The 23,006-nt window shown below is 41.5% G+C and overlaps 1 protein-coding gene across 3 annotated transcripts in view; it reads right to left on the minus strand.

Moving 5' to 3' along the window:
• Window positions 1-22,531, minus strand: part of LOC102561354 (putative neutral ceramidase C) — a 52,411-nt gene extending 29,880 nt beyond the window's left edge. The window contains exons 1-10 of one of the 3 annotated variants that reach the window (XM_006275913.3): window positions 22,337-22,531; window positions 16,666-16,816; window positions 15,403-15,533; window positions 13,668-13,817; window positions 11,565-11,741; window positions 10,991-11,118; window positions 9,080-9,157; window positions 6,785-6,905; window positions 4,125-4,250; window positions 3,364-3,450 (exon numbers count right to left, since the gene is read on the minus strand). In XM_006275913.3, coding sequence (XP_006275975.1) covers window positions 3,364-3,450; window positions 4,125-4,250; window positions 6,785-6,905; window positions 9,080-9,157; window positions 10,991-11,118; window positions 11,565-11,741; window positions 13,668-13,817; window positions 15,403-15,533; window positions 16,666-16,804 — 1,137 coding nt within the window. In that variant the 5' untranslated portion in view covers window positions 16,805-16,816; window positions 22,337-22,531. Of the gene's footprint in view, window positions 1-3,363; window positions 3,451-4,124; window positions 4,251-6,784; window positions 6,906-9,079; window positions 9,158-10,990; window positions 11,119-11,564; window positions 11,742-13,667; window positions 13,818-15,402; window positions 15,534-16,665; window positions 16,817-20,006; window positions 20,090-22,336 lie in introns of those variants that run through there. The other 2 variants (XM_059729935.1, XM_059729936.1) reach the window with 2 other exon arrangements.
• Between the last annotated feature and the right edge of the window lie 475 nt (window positions 22,532-23,006).

Raw genomic sequence — 23,006 nt, forward strand, 5'->3', positions numbered from 1 at the left:
GCAGGCCCATGCTAACCCCCGCCCTTCACAGGGTGGCATGCTAGCCCCAGCCTGTGCTCTTCTGCTCTGGCTTTCACAGAAACAGCTGCAGGCACAAGGTGGGGCTGCACTGGCTGTCAGCAGTGGCCAGGTAGCAGGGCGGGGGTAGCCCCAGCCCAAGCCAGCACAGCTGGGGGTGGGCTTGCACAGTGGGGTCCTCTGCTCCCCTCTCTACTGCCAGGCCTGATTGACAGCCAGCGTGGCCCCCAGCACCACCTCCTGCATGACGCTGTCAACTGGGCTGGGCAGCAGAGGCCCTGACATGCAGTGCCCCCCTCCTCCCCAGATGGGCTGGCTCAGGTCTGGAGGAGCCAGGTCTCAGTCCCCCATGGCGGGGACCTACTCTCCCTCCCCCACTCCACTGCTGACAGCTTGCTGCTGGTGGGGGTAGGGGGGATGAGGGGAGGCTGGGGAGAGGGACCACTCTGGCCAATTGGGGGTGGCCAGCTGTTCAGCTGGGCTCAGCATTCCCTGGCAGCTTGCTGACAGGCATGCAGGAGTACCCCCAACCTGCTGACCTTGGCCAGTGCAGGCATGCCTCACCCACCAAAGGGTAAACATCTGTTCTGTTTGCTTTTGGCCTAACCTGGGGCTCTTAAACTACAGCATGAAACTCAGATTGCTTCTGCCTCAGGCTTGGATTCTCTGCTACTTCCATGGCCTATAATTACAAATAAGTTACCCTGAGGCATAACCTTGCTGCTTTTTCCTAGTTACAGGAATTGCCTCATTTTCCATTCATGAGCATATAACTATAGCACCTACGGCTGTTGCTTAAACAGAGGAATAATATTGTGAAAGAATTGAATATATTTATATATAGATTTAATGCCATTTAGCATCTGGAACAAGGGACAGAACCAATGAGCACTACATGTCCAGCTGCTTTTCTGGAAATCAGAAGCAGACTAAGGGCCTAATTACATGTTAATTTTACGCAGCTCCTAAAGCTTTTAACCTGGGGATTGTCTGCACATTAATATCTTTAAGTGGCAGCTCAGAGTTATGCTAGTCCAGGACAGAAGCTGCATAACCCAGCTCCTGTTCTACATAACCCAGGTACTCCACACAGATGTGCTGCTGAAGTTGAAGGTGTGACCACAAGCTAGCACCAAACTGATCGGCATTTGTGTGGTTCACAGTATAACATATAAGAATGCCGTACATTTTCAGTAACCTCTAAACTCCAAAATAGTCATCATCTTTGTTGTTCAAAAGCAAATCAGGCCTAGAACTTCATATGGGTTTTAGTGAAAAATTATACACAATGAAAGATGTTGGACACTGAATTAATTGTTTATATATCTAAAATCTTGTGAATCTAGTTTCTAAATTTAATAGCAAAAAGAAAGTCTCAAGTTAAGCAAAAAGAGATGTCTCTATCAGTCTGTAGTCAAGGCACCATTTCTGTCCTTTTAACACCACTCTGGATTACTGTCTTCCTTGTACTTAACTGCAAATACCTTGCCCAAATGGATAGCCTCTTCACTAGAAATATAATTCTAATTTGTTCATTAGCTATTCACAACCAAAAGATAGCACTGTGTTTACTCAGTTGCAAGACAAGGTTTTTTCCCCATTCATCACAGGGAAAACAAAATCTTGTCTTAGAATTGAGTATCGAACCATGCCAGCTGGGAATTGGGAGCTGGGAGGAGCAGCTGTGCAGGGAGCCCCGCTGGGCCACAGACAGCGTAAGTAGTGTGCAGATTCCTGCTTCCAGAAATTTCTCCCTGCCCGGCTCCCCTCCCTTATCTCCCTTGCTGGCACAGAGCTGGACAGGGAAGGGGAAATCAGAGTGCTGCTGCTGAGGTCTCCAGCCAGCCAGGCTCCCTGCACAGAGGCTCCCCCAGAGCTCCCAGACAGAGTGGTCATGACGCTCAGATGTCACAGGCACAGAAAAGCTCCAAACTGGGCCTGCCCCGTGCTGAAGGGAACAGCTGTGGCAGTGGACAAATTCCTCCTTCCAGCCTGCTCCCAGCCTGAGCGGAGATGGGGGAGGGGAGCCAGGCAGGAAAGGAAGAACTTGTAGCCCTGGGCCTCCCCCCCACCCCTGTGTCCAGATCAGCGCAGAAAACAGTATAAGGGGGAGAAGGCAGGCAGGGGTAGATAGGAAGCAAGTGATGGGGGCAGGCAATGGGGAGGGGCAAGTGGATGGGGGCAAGCACCAGGGGGCAAGGGTCCCCATGTCACTCACCTCTCTGCCACCTGTCACCCCACCCTTGCTTTCCCCAGGATCTCCCCCATTGTCCCGACTCCTACTTTCCCCCCTGACTCTTCCTTCCTCTGCATTCCCCCTGCAGCTGCTTTCCTGCTGCAGGGGGGGTAGAGAGAGGATGAAAAATTTAAGACAGCTGTCCAATGATTAGATTCTAGACATGGAAAATTATAACAAATGTATAATGTTATATATGTTTAGAATCTAGTTATTGGGTGCAGGGGGTCATCTTGGATTTGGGTAAATATGGTATTTTCTTCTTTTTGATGCACTTTTAATCTTTCAGCAATTAGTAATTTTCTAAGGTACATTTATAGAAATAGTATGCATGATGTATTAGAAGTTACACAGATTTGGTAGCATTGTACATAGTACTATTTGCTATGTCATGGGTATACAGAAACTGAACAGGAATACCACCCATAATATTAACATGTTGAAGATTATTTCTCTCTAAATGAATCTCATGCAGGTCCCATTGGACTAGAACAGTATCTTCTGACCTATAAATCACTGTCATTTTAGAGCACTTTTATTGTAAACACTGAAAATAGCAATTAAAAAGAAAACTGCTATAATCAACCCTCCTCCTGTTCCTAATTTATTGGATCTGCTCCAGTTCCTACAAGCTGCTGCCCCTGAATTGCTGAGAGAAATAGTATTACATTTGCTCCTTTGCTGCCTTTGACAAAATACAAAGCCAGGGAAGGGCTACTTCTACACTCTAGTGGGTTTTAGAAGTTAGAAAGGCTGAATACAAAATAACCACTTAATTGTCACAGCTTTTCTGTGATGTGGGTGTCCTCCACATCTTACAGACTTTTATAAAATCAAAAGCCAAAATTTTCAAACTTTGGGGCCTAATATTAGGCTACTAAATGAAAAATAGCTCAAAAGTTTTATCTATTCTTTTCCTAACTACATAAAGGTGGATTTAGATGCATAGTTATGTATACTATCTTGACTTGGTATAGATATACTATCTTGACTTGAATGTTTTGAGAATGTCTAACAAAGATGATTTTCAGTAACTCACTAAAAAAATTTTGATTTTGCAATGATTGCATTTGAATACAAATTAGAAAAAAAGGTCTAACCTAACTCACCTTTGCTTTCAAATAGATATTTTGCCCTATAATTTTTGTACTGTCGAACATATCAGTGCCAGGACCCACAGCCATGCACATTTTGGCCTGTTAAGAAAAAAAATTAAGTGCAAATAATTAAGTGCAAATTAAAAACATTAATACATAAGACATCCTAGTAGCAGTATGAGGTGTTTATTTTGGAGCAAATGAAAGTACAAATCAGCTTCATTATTATTATGAAGAAATATTTACTTTCAATAAACAACCTATAATCCAGGCAGCAAAAACCTTACCACTGATGTGCTATGCTAAGGCACATATTTTCTGTAGCATTCTAGTGCTAAATGTCATGGAAATTCTGCAGCAAATGCACTAAGTTCCAAAATGGAAGATTTTGAATTCAGTACAATTTTTTCTGCATCATTAACTATGAGGTGATATTGAATTCATTTTATGCTGGGCTAAAGTTTTCTGTGGTGTTTGTACAGACCATGCAATGACTTATTAAAGGTTTCAGTTTACATCTGTTTACCATCCAATGCCTTTGACACAATATGGAGTCTCTCTCACAGTGGAAAAAATATGCTACGGGAGGAAGTGACTGCCCTAACAAGACTTCTTAACCCATGGACTCTAGGTATGAGTAACAAGTCCAGGACAAAGTGCTGCCTTACATCTAATTTCTTCAGGGGAAACTAAGATCTGGGCCTGTATTTGCAAGTCTTTAGTTATACATCACCTTTAAGAAAATATATTTAGATAAAATATCATATACTTACCCCACCTACAGGGCAGTAACTTTGGGGGTTATCACAAGACTCTCCTGTGTTTATGCAGTGTGGGCCTTTGGTATTAGGTGACACATCTCCCAGGTTAGATGATGCAAAGGCTGCTACAAAGGAACCCTGATGAAAATGCAAACACAGGTGTTTGTCTCTCAGCCTTTTGCAGTGATTGGCATCAATGTACAGATATGACACATCAGATATTTTAATAAAATCCTGGTGATGTAACAGAAGGATGTGAAATAAATACCCATGTAATAAAATATATTTGTTTGCAATTTCTCAAGTGGTCTAATAGAAGGTATCATTTTGGAACCAAGAGTTCTAGATTTTGTATGTAATATCCTGCTGTTGATATTTCCCACAGGACCACAGGCATACAACTGGTAGCAACAGAACAGAGAAATTTTCTGAAGTGACTAATGACAATGATTGCCAGGTTTTGAGGTGCCACATGAAAGGGATAGTCAGAATAGACTGGGCACCTGCTTTCAAATCAAGCTTCTCCAAAACTGTTAACGCTCAATAATGTGACTAGTCACTCTTGAAAATGTAGTCAGGTTTTTGCTATAGGGATTCTTTAATTATAACATTTTAACTAAACTTTAACATTAGTGCTTTGGATGTACATAGTAATCCTTGGCCTGAGGATCTCAGAGCCTTTTTAATCTTTCACGTCTCACAACAATTTAGCTGTAGTTGAGAACTGTTATTGTCCCTCAACTGCTATTCCCGTTCTATAAGGAAGTTAAGGATTTGACCCAGCATCATGCAGTAAATTAAGTTACGCCTATGGGCAAATTAACTATCTCTGGCAATGGCACCTTCAAACACACTCTGATGCTCAACGTAGATGTCTCCTAGACTGAAAGCAGCATAGCCTGCTTTTGTAGCATGCTAACTAGAGTGCTGAGTGACAATTCCAATTAGCCTGCCCCTATCCACCTAAATAGATGCGACTACACTGCTTCCACTTGAAAAGGAACCTACCAAAAGCTGCATGGCACACTCATGAACACTGACATGAAGAGTAAGTTTACTGTGTAGACATGGCCTTGTAGCAGATACAGGAATAAAAACCAGGATTCTTGACTTTCAGTTGCAGTTGAACCCAACTCCTTTTTTCTATGTTCTAATAAAGAAATTTTGTCCTGAAATTTAAGTAGCAGACTATTGCTTCAGTGATATTCCCTGAATCATATTAAATGTTCTAGCCAGTGCTCCTATTTTCTCTCTTTTTACCCTCTCTTATTCCCTGTTTCAAATACCCAATCACAGATATTAAATACTAGCAAACATTCCTTCTCCTTTTGAATAATTTTCCCACTCTGCCTATTTTTCACTTTGGATTCTATTGGCTGCTGAGTAACTAAGCGCGCTCTAAGTTCATGCAATTTATGGGAACCACTGAACACTGCAGATGAATGCTTAAATTAGCATTAAAGTAACAAGTAAAATGTGTGAATCAAGGATGGATCAATGCACCTATATAGTGTGTTCTTTTCTCATACACAATGCTCTTATCTTTCCTTTCAAAGGACATACCTCTCACCACTCCTATACTGTCAACTATTTAGCCATGACTTTAAACATGCTCAGCAGTCTAAGTAGTTCTAAATCTAAACTAAGGTATATGGGTCTGAATTAGTGTTGGGTCTGATTCTCCAAAAACTTGCCACATTTTTAACATCATGTATATGTGTATTCCCACTGAAATTAACAAGATGACTCATTGGTTGCAGGACTGAGGTCTTGTTTTTTTTATAAAAGGTTTTATAAATTGAGCATTAAAAGTGCTTCTATGGACACACTAATAAACCTCATTATTTAATTCCCAACCCATCTTGAGATTAAAATCTGGACTCCATCTAACAATATGAGGCTCCCTTTCCAGTTCAGACAGGGTAACCTTAGAAGGGTTAAAAAAATTCTGCTACGTAAAAAAAAAAAAATCAGTTTAAATAGAAGACGTAAATAAAGCAGCCACTTTTGTCAGTTTTATTTTTGTTTATCTATTTGGACAAAATAGTTTGAAAGATTTGTGACCACTTACACTTCACATTTAAATGTCAATGGAAATCCTTTTTTTGGTTTTTTTAAAAAGAATAATGTGGACCTTCAGGTTTTGAAATCCAAACACTGGACATTCCCAAGAATGTACACAAATCAGACATGGATCCAGAGGGAAAATGAGTATAAAAGCAGGTAAAACAGACCAAGGCCCTGATCCTACAAATATTTATCCACATGCTTAGTTTTATGCCTGTGTGTAGTTTCCATTGGAACAAATATACTTCAGAAAACTGGATACGTTTAAAGTTAGAACAAATTTTGAATCTAATCATACTAAAATCTACTCCATGTTGAAGTGCTTCCAATTACAATTTTGGGAAGCAAATATACAGCGGCTGCCTTGCAGTGTCTCCTTTCTATTATTAGAAAAAGCAGTTGCCTTGTAATTTTTCGTCCCTATAATTAGAAGAAATAAATGATAAAGTGACTGATGAATCTGTACTGTGTAACTGCTGCATTTATTCTGCTGCTTGGGATCACTGTTTGAATGAGGCAGCTTCAATCCATAAAAGATATTTTGTTGACTTTTTTAAATTTTATGTTCTCTCCCAGGCCTTGGGGTAGCCATAAAATATTCCAACCTCTCCGGGAAGCAGTCCTTTGTTCTTCTCTTGTTCAAACAGGTAAGATGCGTACCCCATGTTGTCGCTATTTACAAGATGATTTGTGTTGTTCATGCTGACTGGGTGAACAGCAAACCAGCTAATAAATAACCAGAAATCAAATATTAATGCAATTCAATTAATACATTCAACGTATGTTATAGCTGATTTATTAATGCCTTTCTTCTTGGGGTGAGTGGGAAACGGGAAAGGGAGAGACAGTGATAGTAATCTAGAGCTAGATAAATAAATGCAGAGTTCTCCCCATCCCTCACTTATCTCTCCTCCTCTACCTGTATACAAACACCTGGTCCAAATTTCCCTTAGCTGCTGCCAGCTGAGTCATGCTCAAAACCATTTGGAAAACTCTATCATCTCCCTTCTGACAAAGATTACCCAAATGCATGGGATTATGGGAACTGTTGTGGCTGGCCCAAAGTAAGAAGAATGCTGAGGCTGCTGCTTAAGAAGAGAGGAGGGTCATAGAGCCTCAGGACCAGGAAGTTATCTCACCAGGACCCTGAACTGCACCTGAGAGTGTGGACTTTGAGACACTGATAACTAAACTAATCTATGCTCCACCAGTAATAATTCTATCATAAAATACCCTAATGACAGGGCAAACTTAGGTTTGTTGCTTCAACTTGAACATTCTCACCTGAAACGAGTCAGTTTCTCTCATTTCTATAGCAGATGTTATTAGCTACTGCCTGATACAATGGCAGGCTAAACGCCTAATCCAAAGCTCATTGGAGTCAGTGGGAGCCATTCTACTGTCTTCAATGGACTTTGGCTCAGACTTAAGTGAATAGGTAACTTGCATATTGCACTATTTATATGCAACTGCTTCCATCATCTTCCTGTTGGAGCTTAAATTACTTTAGCTACATTCATAGCTTGCCCCGCAAATACACCAGAACAAATTAGCTCACCCATGCTTAAAATCAGATTAGCCTCTTGTATTACTTTGTGCCTTTAGCTACTCATGTACACATACTCACTGCATATTAGAGACTGTGCATGTTTATTCCTGCAGTTTTGGTCTTTTCCCCCTTAAATTTAAAGTATATGCTCATCTTTAAAACCTGCTTACTATTCCCACAAAAGAAAGGTAGTTAATAAAGGGGAAAATGTGTTCTCTCCCCACTATCTATTTCTATGTGGCCAAGCAATTTTGGTCCAACAGCAACAACAAAAACACACTATATAGCAAGAACCACCTGTGGAAATGCTAGCCCCCAAACAAAAAGCAAAGAGAATTATCAAGCAGGAGTTTGTAGGCAAACTTTTTTGCAACTGTCATCAATTGGCACCAGCCTCAATTAGTTAAGATGTAAACCTTAAAAATTAGCATCTTTTATAAATAGGTCCTTGTGATGGTTAATGTACAAAGATGTGTGATGGCTCCATGTGACATGACATGAATTTATAGAAAATCTTGTAGAACAGCTGTACTTCTTCCACACTGAATACTGTCTATGAAACACCACCATACTCCCATATCCCCCTCTTTTAACATGAAGTATAGGGCATAAGCCAATGTATAATAATCTCCCTGTACAATAAAGCTTCAGGTTCCCCGTAGTGGAGCTGAACCCTAATCAATTTTTTGTATTCTGAGTTCAATGCCAAAGTTCAAATGTTGGCAAAATCACCTCAAGTTTATTTATTTGCCTGGCCTGGAGGTCACACCTTTGTGCAATGCAGTTCAGCTTCAAATCTCTAAACAGAAAAATGTCCCATTAATATGAACCATTAGACATGGTAACTCACCACATAAGGTCAGGTCACTAGTAAGAAAATGACATGTTTTACGTGAAATCCAAAGCATTTTATAAAACAGGATAGTACAAGGGAGATTTTTATGACTTATTTCAGACCCTTTTCATGGGGGGAAAGAGGGGCCAGTGTGCCCCTCAGCTAGAGGAGATTCCCCTAGTGCAGGTACTATGGAAGATATCGGTCAGGATGCTTTCCAAGGACTACCTTACCAGCCATATACAGTGCAGAAGTGTAGTAGAGGAAGGGTCTAGGTATATGGTGGTGTGGAGACTGTGGGGGATGCTGAAGCCCACAGGAAAGACTGGAGGAAGATAAAGGTAATTTAAAGCTTATTCTTAGATTCACTCCCTTGGCCTAAAGGTTGCATTTGAATGAAGGACAAGGGGGTAAATGTTATTAATGGTTAAAAAATTAAAAATAATGGAATTTATATGAAAGGCATCTTTTGGGATGAAACTACAAGGGCTTGGAGGGAAATGTAGGACTCAGTACCTGATAAAGCCTAGCTCCTGTCCACTCACATCAACCATCTTCAGCATCACCATTTCTTTGTCTGTATTTGATGAATACCTAAATGAGAAAACAGAGAAGCCAATCTCACGCTCTGTAAAAGAGACATTAAATCTGTAATATGGCAACAATGAAAATGAAGACACATTAGCAGGTTCTTACTGCTATGTTTAAGGAAAGTCATTGTGAATAGCTACTAAAGTCAGTGAGAAATCCACCTGTTGAGCTTACACAGTGCTTGTATGTATTCTGAGGAACTCTAACTCTCATTTTGCTAATATTTTCAACTGATTGTTTTACACAACAGCTGATGAGGTAGCTTTTTAGTCCTGATAGAGTCTGATGCATTTTTAATTTATACCAATCATTGTGGTTTTTAATGAGAAATAGGGAATAACTGAGAATATTACCCCTTTGTACTTGTGGCACAAATGGAATGGGGATCTGCAAAGATGACTTGCAGGTTGCTCTATGCAACCTATACTCTGAGAAGTTTGTGTTGCAGAGTTGCAGAGGCTTACATCCTGCATATCTATGCACCCTGTAGCCTGAAGAAAGCAGACAATAGTTGCAGTGTTTTATGCCCTGACCCTGTCCCTAAATCTTGACACATCTGTTTCAGTTCCAACCTGTGAGTCAGTCTGATTTAGAGGCCAGCCAGGAAAGGCCCCTTCAGAGTGTGTAATTCTCTGTGGGTTATTTCTGCCCCATTTAAAATCACTTCATGCTAAGGGAGAATAATAAAAGAGTTCCTGCATAATAGAGAATAAGGTTCAGGAAATCTGCTTGTCTCTCTCATCTGCCAGCAACAGAACTCATATGTTTCTTTTAAACACAAGAATGTTCCAAGGGGAAGAAAGTCAACCTATACCTTGCAATGTATGATTTCATTACAAAAAGCCAGCTGGGGTAGATCATTTCCTGGACAAACATTATCAGAAATAATATGGTACACTAGGGCTGTTCAAAATGGGACCTATTTGATTCTGATTTGGCCCAAATCAGGGACAGTGATTCGATCCATTGATTCAGATCACTGTCCCTGACTCGATTCGGCCAAATCTGAATCTGACAATTCAATGCTGATTCAGCAAATCAGTGATTCAGGCACAGGCACAACTTTAAATGTTTTTTCTACATACCTCGAGGTAGAAGCAGGGCTTATGATCGCTGTGGTTCTGGGGCAGATGCAGTGTCCCACAGCACCGCAGGGGGGTTTTCAAGCATGCTCAGCAGCAAACCCAGAAGGGGACCAGGAGTACTTCCAGTCCACTTCTGAGTCTGCTGGGAAGTATGCTGGGGGCCCCTGGCCTGGTGATCAGCCTCAGAGCGACCCTGGGTGCCCCTCCAGACCCAGGAGGCACCAGTCGCTGAGCTGGGGGACATGGGGGGCCCCCCAGTACACTTCCTGGTGGATCAGGAAGTGGAGCAGAAGGGCTTCTGGTCCACTTCCAGGTCTGCTGCCGAGCGTGCTGGGTACCTCTGCTACCTAGAGGTATGTAGAAAAAACATTCAAAGCTGTCTCTAAATCCAAATGGCCAAAACTGTCCAAATCAATTCAGAGAGATTAAAGGGTCCTCTGAGTTGATTCGGATTTGGAGATTTGGCCACCGATTTGGGCTGAATCTCTGCCAAATCGAATCACAGACCAAAGCTTCGCACAGCCTTATGGCACACCTGCCCAAGGTCACAGCAGGAAAATGAGGTACTAATCACCTTGATGAATTGGCTGCCATAAAACAACCAAAATAGCCCTTAGTACAAGGCCCTGACTCAGGGTCCTTTATGCCTGAGAATCTTAGAAACGTAGTTCCTCAGTACTATGATCCTGGAATAATTTTATGGCAATTGTTCATGTTTGTTATTAAGATCTATAATTTCTCCCTTCTTTACCTGCGTATTTCAAGTGGTGGGTTCTGAAGGTAAGAGTAAGGACTTCTGTTGATCTGGCTGTTTTCTACCAAGCCTTTATTGATAAAAATCCTTCCTTTCCTCATATTCTGGTGTGCTATATCAATGCTCTGAAAATAAGAACAGCAAGAAACCTGGTGTAATAACAGCATATAAAGAAGCAAACATCCTTCTACAGCAAACATAAGGAGTCCAGACATAGAACAGTGAATAATTACACCTACATTAGATGATCTGAAAACTGTTGCACTTGTATTAACATACAATGTACCATAAAATTTTAGCAATTAGAACTTATGTCAGTCAAAATAATTAGTATTTTCAATTTATATTAAATCATCATTCTAAAGAAATGCTATAGCATTTTGTGTGGTGAGTTGACATAGCCTATAAATATCTATAATATTTTAAGCTGATGGGGTGAAAAAACATTAAAAACTAATACCCCAGTGAGAGATCTGGGCATGGAGTAAAAAGCAAAAAGTAACACAGAGTTTTTCCTTCTTCACCCACTACTTTCTCATTTTAACTGAGAAAATTAACTTTTAACACCTACCTTGACAATGCCATTGACGATGGCTTTAAGGGATGGCTCAATAAGCCCCTTGCTAGTTATCAAAAAAAGCGTGAATTGGAAGTACCCAGCAGGCCCTGAATGGGTGTGAGTGCCACTCAATACAACATTGTCTTGTCTGTATAGATCCCCATATTTACTCTTGAGTTGACTGAGTACCTGAGGAGAAGATGACAGTTATTCCAGACTAATTTTCTAACATCTGAGAAGCTAGAGGATTTGCTAGTCCTTGCACTGAAGCAGTAATCCTGGATTTATTTTTATTTTTATAGTAGTATCAAAGTATGCTTTCCCAAAGAGGAAAAAATCCTTTAATCTTCCCCATCCCTGAAATACCCACATGTCCATGATAGAACAATAGGAAAAGTATCCCTCTATTTAGCTACAACCCCTTGATGATGTTAAATCTGGCAAATAAAAGCTGCTGTGATTTTTTTCTTTACAGCCAATCTTATATACTAAAGGGATTACTCCGTCTGTCTGTTCATCCATAATACTCTTGGAGCACTCTGATTGGTTAGCGAAATAAGCAGAATATGAAGCGCTGCCATGATGGCGAGGCGGAGCGGACAGAGTGGTGCTAGCCTTGCCCCACCCCCTCCCCCGACTCTGCTTCTTGCTGGCCTTGCCCCCCCAATCATGGTGGTGCTCCACCACCTCCAAGGAGCAGGGCTGGGTGGGTAGGTGAGGCTAGCAGTGCTGGAGGTGGCACGGGGTACTAGCAGATGGGGATGGAGGGGATGGTAAGACAAGCTTCCCCGCCCTGCTCCTAGGAGATGGCAGTGCTGCAGGGTGGTGGGTGGCAGCGCTCCATCCCCACCTGCCCACCCCCCTATCCCATCATGCTTGATGAGCAATTTGTTAGTCTATAATAATACAGATTTATAATAAACTTATTCTGTCTGTCCAGAGAACTCTGATTTGTCATCCAGGCAGCCAATTACAATGTTTACTGAAACAACCAATCAGAGTGCTCCAGACAGACAGAGTAAGCATGTTATTATAGATCCTGAGGCATTTCAAACAGATGTTCAGGCAAGTCAGAGCTAGAATGCAGCACCAGGGCACCCCACCGTGGAGTGGGCAGGCTCCGCCGAAGGAGGGGGATAGTCCCAGTCCCCCTTCCTCCCCCCCAGAGCCTGCCTGCCTCTCCTGCAACTGGGGGGTGAGCTGCCAGTGGGCCCTGAGCTGCAGGGGACCCTGGTGCTTCCCTCCACAGCAGCAGCATGCCCCGAGACCACCCAGGCGGGGTGCCAGTAGGTGGGCGCTACCTGGGGGAGAGAAGCACCAGGGTCCCCTGCAGCTCAGGAGCGGTACAATGCCACTGTTACTGTATTCGGTCAAAGGATAACTAAAAATCCTATATTTTAAGAAATACTTTTGCAATAAAAGTTTAATTGCAAATGTTTTGTGGGTTTCAGCTAGTATTGCTTATTTTCAGAAGGTATATGAAAATCACTCTGGGATTTGCCACCTTTTATTCTCCTTCCTTCCAGAATTCCTTATTTTTTGCCATTCTCTGCAGTTCAGTCTTATACGGATTTTTAAGAAGCAGTTTAATTGCCATTTACAAGCCAGCACTAGCACTTTGGCTACTAAGAACACACTAGAGGCAAGAAAGCACCCAGTGTCACTAGGACCTGACCAGAATGCTGGGGGCATAATACTTGATGTTTTTGCTTTTGACTGGAATCAGGCTGTGATATCAGAACCTACTGTGAAATAGCAGCTATAAACCATATGTTGTAATTTATCAGAGCAGAAAGCAATTAAACATATCTTTCCTTTAAAAACATTTCTAAAGGAATTTTCAGAACTTTTAACATCTTCTAAGAACATTACTACTATCATTAAATCCAACAGTATGAATGATCCAAGTCAGGCGTGCTTTTGTGATAAGATTTCCAGTAATGCAAGCATAATAAAAGCTCACCCTTGTACACCAAGGAATTTTCAGCTGCGTGCGCATCTTTTTGTGTCTGTTCAGTAATATGGCCACAAGGCCATTAAGGTAGGTGCTACCATTATTATTATTGAAAAACATCATGGCGTAAATTAAACAAAAGACAGAGTTTATTTACATACCTCTAATCTAAGTCTTTGGGATACCATCCCTATGTCAGCACTAACAAACACCACTCTTTTGGAATTATCAGGCTCGGCCACAATGAAAGCTCGACTGTATAGTCGTGACAGGATCCCACCAGCCAGCTGGTCAGGACTGGCATAACCCATCTAGAGAGAAACACAGTGCTAAGTCAATTCCACCTGGCTTAATTATTGATATATGTTTAATTGTAGAAATTTCTCCTAGCAAAATTATCATAAGGTCCATAAATATTACCCTCGCCTGTCACCTTATCGTAGAAGAAAATCAGGTTGGTTAGGCATGATTTGCTCTTAGTGAATTCATGCTGGCTGTTCTTGATGGCACTGCTCTCCTCTATGTGCTTCATAGTAGATTCTTTGAGGGCCTGTTCCATGATCTTTCTAGGTATCAAGGTCAAGCTAACTGGTCTGTAGTTCTCCAGATCCTCCTTCCCCCTCACCCTCCACTTTTTTAAAAAAAAGATGGGTACTATGTTTGCCTTTTTCAGTGATCTGAAAGTAAACCAACACAGGTTCTCAAAGAGGATAGCCAATGTCTCCAAAATTACCTCTGCCAATTCTTGCAGTACCCTAGGGCGCGTCCCATCTGGCCCTGCCAACTTGAAAGCATCTAGCTTCTCTAAATAATACCTACCCTGTTCTGCTCAAGGCTGGCTTTCTCCTTCCCCCATCTTTGTTGCCAGGTGCATTCGTCATCTGGTAATTGTCCTTATTAGTGAAAACTGAAGTAAAAAGCCTTCTGTAAATCATCCACAACTAAACTGCGTTCTGCATAGGAACCTATGGTTTCCTCTTACATTTGACATACTTGTAGAATCGCTTTTATTGTCATTTATGTCCCTTGCCAGCTACATCTCAGATTATGCCTTGGCCTTCCTAATTTTCTCCCCGGATGCCTGTGAGATACTCTTATACTCTTTCTCTAGTACTAAGACCAAGTTTTCAGTTCTTGTAGGATTTTTGAGTTTCATCTCATTAAAGAGATTGCTGTCTACTCAGACTGGTCTCTGTTGCACTTCTATTCTTCTATTACATCAGGATAAGAAGGCCTCTTTAAAATACAGCCAACATTCCTGACTCCTCTTTGTCTTTGACTTGCCTCCTATGGGATCTTGCCCACCAGTTCCCTAGATTTGTTAAACTCTGCTTTTCTGAAGTTTGTTTTTCTGTCCTTATTCTGTCCTTGTTCCCCTTTCTTTCACCCCTTGCTATCTTGAATTCTATCATTCCATGGGCACTGTCACTCAAGTTACTGGTACTTTCCACCTTCACATTCTCAACCAATTCCTCCCTGTTTGTGAGCAGTAAGTCAAGAAGTGCTCCTCTCTAGTTGGCCTCTCCATCATCTGTATCAAAAAGTTATCCCCAACTTACTCTAGGAATTTGCTGGACTGCTTGTGCACTGCTTTTTAGAAGAAAAAGAAAATTCTCTCCTTGGTTTTACTATTTTCTGTTCAGTGAACACTAATGATTTAATACTTGGTGATTTGGAACATAAATGCAGCTGCAACAGCTAGATGAAAAAAATTATCAACTGGGGCAATTTTTTTGAAGGACAGTTAATTAAGATAGTCATTGTATGCAGGAGTTGTACACTGGAATTAAGGCAGTCTTGCCCCACACAATATAAGGAGATCCATTTGTAAATTTAAATAAGTAGCCTTGTTGGATAACTGTGTTTCTAATCCCTGGGATTTAAAAGAATACATACCAAAGGGATTTCTGCAATAGGCCCAGTGCAATCAGCCCGGCCAACCCCAATTAAGTAGTTCTTTGAGCCAACAGTTGAAGGATGTTGAGTTGATGTGAAGTTGTAACCCGGGCTAGATGTGGATGTTGACACTAAATGATTGAACATACAAAAATCAAACAGTTATTTTTACTTTAAACAATTCAGCAAGAAGGAATTGATTTATCATGCAAGTCTTCCAGTATAAAAATAAGTAGCTCCAAACAAATAGATACATATATTTTATAAACACTACAGGAAGCTCATTTTGATATCAGGTTCAAAGATGGTACATCTCATAGCCATGTTTGACAGAACATCTAATGGGATGTGTAGAACTGCAGATCCTTGCCATTGGAACAAGAAATGATGGCACTGCAAATAGGATGAAGGGAGTTAACAATATGCCAGTCTCTGAACCTCCTTCGATATTTAGTTAGCACCAGTGTAGTTCACTACCACAAAAAAATATTTAGGTTGAGTTCCTGAGAGAGGCAGCACTAGTCCACAGGGGGTTCCCCCAATAACCAGTTTGGGTTTTTTTTAACTGTATGTTGTGCATAGCTTTCCATACCTTTGTATATAGAAAAGTCCAAATCATGAGCCATGGCAAAATACTCTATTTTTAAAAATGCTTCTTCATAATGCCTAACTTCTAAACTTTTCTCTTGGTAGCTTATATGCAGCTGTGCCTTGTCAGGGCAAAATATTCTGGCATACCGAAACAGAGAAGTTTTGGGTAAACTGAGTTAAATATGAAAATTAAAAACTGGGGGGCTACCACACTGACTACTATTCAGTTTGACACTTACCTCTACAACAAGCAAATGGGAAACTAAATAGTTCTAGACATGATCATTCTCTGTCTAACCTATATTTTAAAACTCCCAAAGATGGAAATTTCACAGCCTCTCAAGTTGTTTATTCTTGTGCACCTGTATAACTAGAAAGTTCTTCCTCATATTTAATCTAAAGCTCACTTTTTGCTTTTTAAGACTGTTACTTCTTGTCCTATCCCTCCTGGACACAAAGAATAATTGATCACCTACAACCTCTTTTTAAGAAACTTGGGGTTTTGGGGGGTTCTTTTGTTTTTTAATTCAAAAGTTTATCAAAACCCCATTCAAGTACTTACATTCATATTTGCAGCTCCTGTCTGTGAAGCATTCCCTGATCCTAAAATCCTTCTGGATTAAGAGCTCCTATGGTTTGTGAACTAGGTATCAGAATAACTAAGCAATTTACCATTGTTTATTTCAGATGTGCTCTTGTCAGAGACAAAGTGGAGAACTAGGAGGGTCACTGTAACTGCCGTCATCAACACCAAGAGAACAATAAGTATCACCTCCAAACAAGAAAACGTGGTTTTGTCTCTCTTCCCCATTATGGGAACAACCTGCAAGAGAAAAAGAAGCTAAGAAAGAAAAAAAGAGCCCAGAATGCTAGTGCCAAGTCAGTTGTCCATAAGCAACCTTATCCAGATATTAGAGCTAAATTAGTAACAGACACCTTCCCTTCAGGAATCTCCTGGCTCACCAGCTGGATGTTTAAACAGGGACTAGATTAACGGTTCCCAACTTCCTTGACTTCAAGTTATCCTGTTGTAGACTCAAGGCAGCTCTTAGAAAATGCCAGCTCCTAGCTTTCATTTCTTTTTTTGACTACAGAAAATAATAGGAAAATTCTTCTGTTGCAAAAAACTCAGAAAGACCACAACAGGTCATAAAGTTTTTAACACCATAAGTTCCTATTTGAAATCTCTGGGTTTATCACATAAATCATGCTTGCACACCAAACAGTACTAACATTATGTGGCACATTTGAAAGGCTCTCGAGGCACACCAGGCTGGCACCCCGGTTGAGAATCAATGGACTAAATCCACAGTTCCCTGACCTTTAAAATCTTTCCTTCAAAGATGTTTAAAGCCCTTCACCAGATCCTGCACTGCATCTGTGGATCATCTTGTAGCTTGAAACCTAGTGGCACTTCCTGCTGTGCATGCATCAGAACACAACTGAAAATACTAGAAATCATTGTGCAAATATTTTTTTTTTCCAAAAATCAGAGACACTGCAAGGTGCTAAATGGAAATAAAGCAAAATGCGTGTTGGTTTGTTTAATGGGGCACAAACCAATGCCCTGTTTAACTGGGCACAAAGCAAAATTCAAATGCCAACTTCAGCAACCTCCTTTGGAAAATGCAAGGATTGTGATGGACTTTTTTTTATTTCTTTCACTATAAAAGCCCTAAATGTTATACTCAGCTCTCCAAACAATGTGCAAAGACCTAGGATAGAAAGAAGTTTTAAAAAATGACTGGGGGTTGCATAGGAAAACAGAAGTTGATACTGAAAATGGTTTTGCTATCTCAGTTGTTATAAGAATACAAACCTTTTATTTTAACTTTATTTGATGAAATTATTTGAATTAAAATCATCTTAAAGTTAAGCTATTTTGCATTGTACTTAAGTTCATCTCTCTGTGCAAATATTTGCTGCATCAAATTTCTGCCACCATCATAATTATAAATTAAAACTAATTGGAGATGATTACCTTTCACTAATAGGTCAGTCAGTGTATGAGCAGGTTTTTCTTTTGGTAGTGTGTGACAGATTTAAAACAACAGCTGTGTGCAGGCTATCTTTGTTGCTGTAAGGACTTCGAAATTTTATTGTATTGCTCTATTAACTGTATATTTTCACAGTGTTACCTGGCGATACACATAGTCTCAGTAGTGCTTTCCTAATGGAGCTGATAAACTTTGTTCAGCATGAGTGCCCCCACCCCCCACCTTGGAACAGAGCTGACATTTTCTGGAGGAGGGCTTTGAGCAAAGACATGCCTCTTGTCAAATCTAGGACAAGTTATGAGCCTCTGTACATGGCTCCCTAAGAACTTCTTAAGTTTTAATATAATCACTGAGGATGCCATTCCCAGTGGGCATACTCCAACCCTCACAGCTCCTACCTGTGGCTGGACTGCAATTGCACCATCCCCAGTTTCAGGTTTCCTTCTCCCAGTCCTATTGCCAGGCTCCCCACCCTATCCCATTGCATCCTGAAGCAAACATTGCCTGGAAAGTCCTGGTTTGCCCCATAGCTCAATGAGGGTGGTGAATATGCATTCTAGTCACAGGTAGGGGCTGTGAGAGTTGGAGCTAGCTCACTGGGAAAGGCATCTTTAGTGATTTTATTATGGTAAAATTTAATTAATTTCATCAGATGATTTGATGAAAAATGCTTTCATTCCAAAGGTTGTCTAACTTTATCCCAACCATACAAGTGGTCCAATAAAAAGTATAACCCACAAAAATCCTTGCCTCTTACATAATGTGTTCTTAAAAGACAGCAATGATAGATACTTTATGAAACAAGCCTATTGATCAATCTGATTTACTATATAACATTTACGTTTTCCACCCACAACCTGTGAAATAAAACAATCATAGTGTCATACCTATATTTTCCAAAAGGTTTTAGAAATCATAAAAAGGTCCTAATATTAAGAGCTTCTTGGTTTTGCTCTTCTAAACTTACATCTTGTTTTAGAAATTCAGATTTAAAACTTGACATTCAATGCCCTAGTGCAGTGGACCAGCCAATGAACTGTATTATTAATAATCCAACTCATAAATGCATAGTGGGGAGATGTAAAAATGAGAGGTAATCATTTTTTTCAAGGTAATTAAAAGCAATATGCTGAAAGAAAAAAAAATTGGCTAGTAACAGCCAAGTCTAGTAGTAGAGAATCTTACCTTACAGCACAGTGTAACAGGGGGCCCACCTTACTCTCCTGCCCTGCCTTGTTATTCAATAACGAAGTTCTAATTAGGCAGGCAGCTGCCCATTCCCTGCCCTGATGCCAGGGGGTGCTATCTGCAGCTCCGTACCTCCCCTACACCGCAACGAATGCCTCGCAGGTGGCATCCAGGTGACACAATGCTCCCAGCCTACAGCTGGACCAAACTTAGCCCTCATTGTCAGGCCTCTTTCACATACACATTCATACCACCCTCCTCTCACTAGGGCCTTTCACACTCTGCCCCCTCTCACAGGGTCTCTTTTACACATTGACAATTTGTTCCACCCTGCTCCCTCTCAGAGTGGGTCCTGTAGGCCATAGGTTTTCTCTAACTCATGCCCTGGGTGGCAGACATACCCTCTTTTGGGCCTCTCCCACGACCCTCACCGGGGTAGTGGCCAGCCAATTTCCTGACCTGGGCCAAGCTTGCCCTGGTCCCTCCTGGGGCAACTTTACACAAACTTATACACACACACACTGGGCTCTCAGCCCTCTGGTTCCCCCCTCACTGGGGCTCCACACTTCTACCCCTTCACTGAGACTATGGGGTTTCCCTCCCTGGTGGAGGCTCAGGTGGCCATAGGCATGTCTGGCCCTGACTTATACCCACAGCTTTGTGGTGGCTAGGAGTTATTGAGGCACCCCGACCCACCTTCCACCAGGGTGGTAACCAGCCTGACATTTCCTAGGTGCTCCTGCACCACTGGGAGCCCCACCAGACCACTCCTGGCAAGGTGCAGTTTTAGGTCATGCCTAGGACCAAGAGCCCCCTTCCTGCTCCTACCTGCTAGATGTTCCATACAGCAGTTCAGCCAGGCGATATTTCTGCCTGACCTGACAGCAGCAATCTTCGCTGTTTATATAGGCAGCCAGTGTCTCAAAATGGCTGCTGCAATCAAGCACCTGATGGCTGCTTGGCTCAGCCCTTAAAGTGGTAGGCACCAACAGTGCCCTTCCACACACAGCTTATTAAAGATTTCATAATTCTGGAAACTCAAATAACTCCTTTGGAAATTTTTCAGTATTAGCATCCTGTGTCTTTTTTTCATGAGCTTCTAGAACCTCCCAAAGCCCAAAGGAAACCCAGGACATTTACAATATAAATCTGTAGACTTATTGCAACTATTATTATAACTCCTGTGAATCAGACACAGTACAAGGTAAGAACTACATAGGTCATTATTTTCTTATCCTGGGGGAAATTTTATTTATCAGGAGAAGAAAATATATCTCCAAATTACAATTTTTTCTAGCGCTGCAACAGTCACCTTATCTTCTAATGATCTTGAATTCCCTGGAAAGGGCTTTCTTTTTTTCTGTCTCCCCTTGTGTCTTATTCTCCTTGGATTGAGCTCCTCTAACCATCCAGGTAAATTTTTAATCCTGTTGAAAGGTCCAGTCATCTCTGGATGCCCCTCCCAACCCCAGCCAGCCATCTCATTTGCTCTTGTACTGTCCAGTGTGGCATTGCTGGGCAGCTAGATTGGAGTCACAATGAAAAGCGTCTCTGACTGGTGCAGTGCAGAATTATATCTCCCCTCTGCTTTTAGCTCAAGTAATTCATTTTCATTTTTAAAAACACATCTTGGAGTGACTATCACTTTACATCATGAATAGCAGGCCATTAAAAAATATATATATATATTTTCCACATATAGGCTTTGTACAGACATTACAGCTAGAAGTTCAGTAGGGTTAGGATCAGGATAAAAATGGCCCCCAATCTAAGGTAAATTGGGGTATGGAGTGGGGTGGGCAATTGCTAATGTGGGGGGGGTTGGTGAGACGAGAGGGGCAAAGGGGATCTGAAGGGTAGGCTGGTGGGGTTAAGAAGGGTTTTGCAGGACCGGGGGAACTAGCAGGGTCCATAAGAGTGGTTGGGGGGATTGAGAGGGTTGGTGGGATTGGAGAGGCTCTCTAATCCTGCCAACCCTCCCCCCTGAACCACCAGCACCCTGATTGCTGCTGCACTGCACCCCAAAATGTACTACACTCCCCAATCCTGCAAGCTGCTCCTGGGGAGGGTTGGTGGGATTGGTGGGGCTGGCAACTCCACAGGAGGGGTTGGTGGGATTACAGAGACTCCCTCCCTCCACAGGACCAGGGGCTATTTTTAGCCACTCAATCCCCCACCACCACCCACCCACTTGGCAAATAACCGTCTCAGTGAACCAACCCCCCACCAATCCTGCCTGCTCTTTCCCCCATCCTGAGATACTTCCATCAGATCCTGGCACTAGCAAATGCTGATAAAACTAGCACCAGGAGCAGTTTGCAGGACTGGGGGGACTTGGTGGGTTGGGGGAGGGGCTGGTTGGCCTGTGGGAGGTGGCACTGTCCATCTAGGGATTGGTGGGGTGAGAGGAGCTAGAGAGGTAGGAAAAGTACAGCCCTGGGGCTGGGGCCAGTGGCTGGGTTTTCCCAACCCCAGGGCTGCACTGGGAACTGTACAGAAGTTCAGTTAGGTTGGTCTAGCTGTTCCCAGTCTAACTTAGTGCATATTTAAGGTACAGTTAAATCAAATTGGTCATTTTTTGACCAGTCTAACATGCCCGGAATTTCTGTACAGCTCACACTTAGATCAACCTAGCTGGTGATCTAAATGTAAGAGTGAGCATGTGGGCAGACTAAATTAGATGAGGTGGCCATTTCTAATGTCATCTAACCTCCCTCAATCTCCCTGAACATCTGTACATACCCACAGTACTCCCCATACCCATAGTTTTCCAATCATCTTAAATGCTGTTATTAGCTGAGAATGAACACATTCTAAGCACAGCACAAACCCTACCTTGTAAAGTAGGAAACAAGGTTTAGGTAGCTGATTGCCAAAGCCAATCCATTAATTATGGCTGTAAGGCAACATTGTACTTCCAAACCAGGATAATCATATAAATGAGCTCAACAATGAGCACTTCATTCTGTCAAAGAAATGCAACATCAAAAATTATACTATAAAGGTTCTAGAGAAACCCTTAAAACTCAGTTAAAATAATCACTAACAGAAGGAAGACTCAGACATTGGAAATGCATCTAGATTTTACAGCAGTGTGTCCAAAAATCAGCTTTCTTTTTATTTACTTGCCTTACCTACCTTTCTTTCTCTTTACCTACCTCTAGTTCCAGATTCTGTCATGTATGAGTTCACTTGCTCCTAAAACCACACAGCTGCATCCCTTTATCCAAGCATTTTTGCAGTTTTCATTTAGATACTAGGAATCTTGTCTTTCTTTTCTTGTGATGTCCAAAACTCTAATTGATTTCAGTGGCAACTCTGAGTGTACAAAGAATATAGGTTCATATCCTGAATTAAGCACAGTCTGCAAGCCAGGAGATTGATATCCCTGTTCTTGTAATTGCCACATATTTTTATCTTAGGCAATTCAAATGGTTAATTTTTTAGTTATCCCTGGCAATAATTAATTGAAGTCAATACAATAAGTCCAAGTTAATAATTCTGCTTCACTCAGCAATTTTCAGAGTAATTCTCTTCAAGATGTAGGACTGTCTGATATATTATCTCCTTGTGTTGATAGAAAAAGAATTTATTGCATCTGCCATCAGCAAAATTGACTGGTTTTACCATAAAAGAATATACACTTGCAAAACAAATATCTTTATACATATCACAGTACCACTGCTATTACATAAATGACCCCCACCAGAGAATTAAAGATTATGTACAGATGTAAGCAAATATATAGGTTAATATAGGGAATCTTTATTGCACCCCCACTCTTTACTACTTTTCTCCACCGCAAAACAATGAACAGCTGTTCATGTT

This window comes from Alligator mississippiensis, chromosome 6, assembly GCF_030867095.1.
Source record: "Alligator mississippiensis isolate rAllMis1 chromosome 6, rAllMis1, whole genome shotgun sequence".
Taxonomy (NCBI): domain Eukaryota; kingdom Metazoa; phylum Chordata; order Crocodylia; family Alligatoridae; genus Alligator; species Alligator mississippiensis.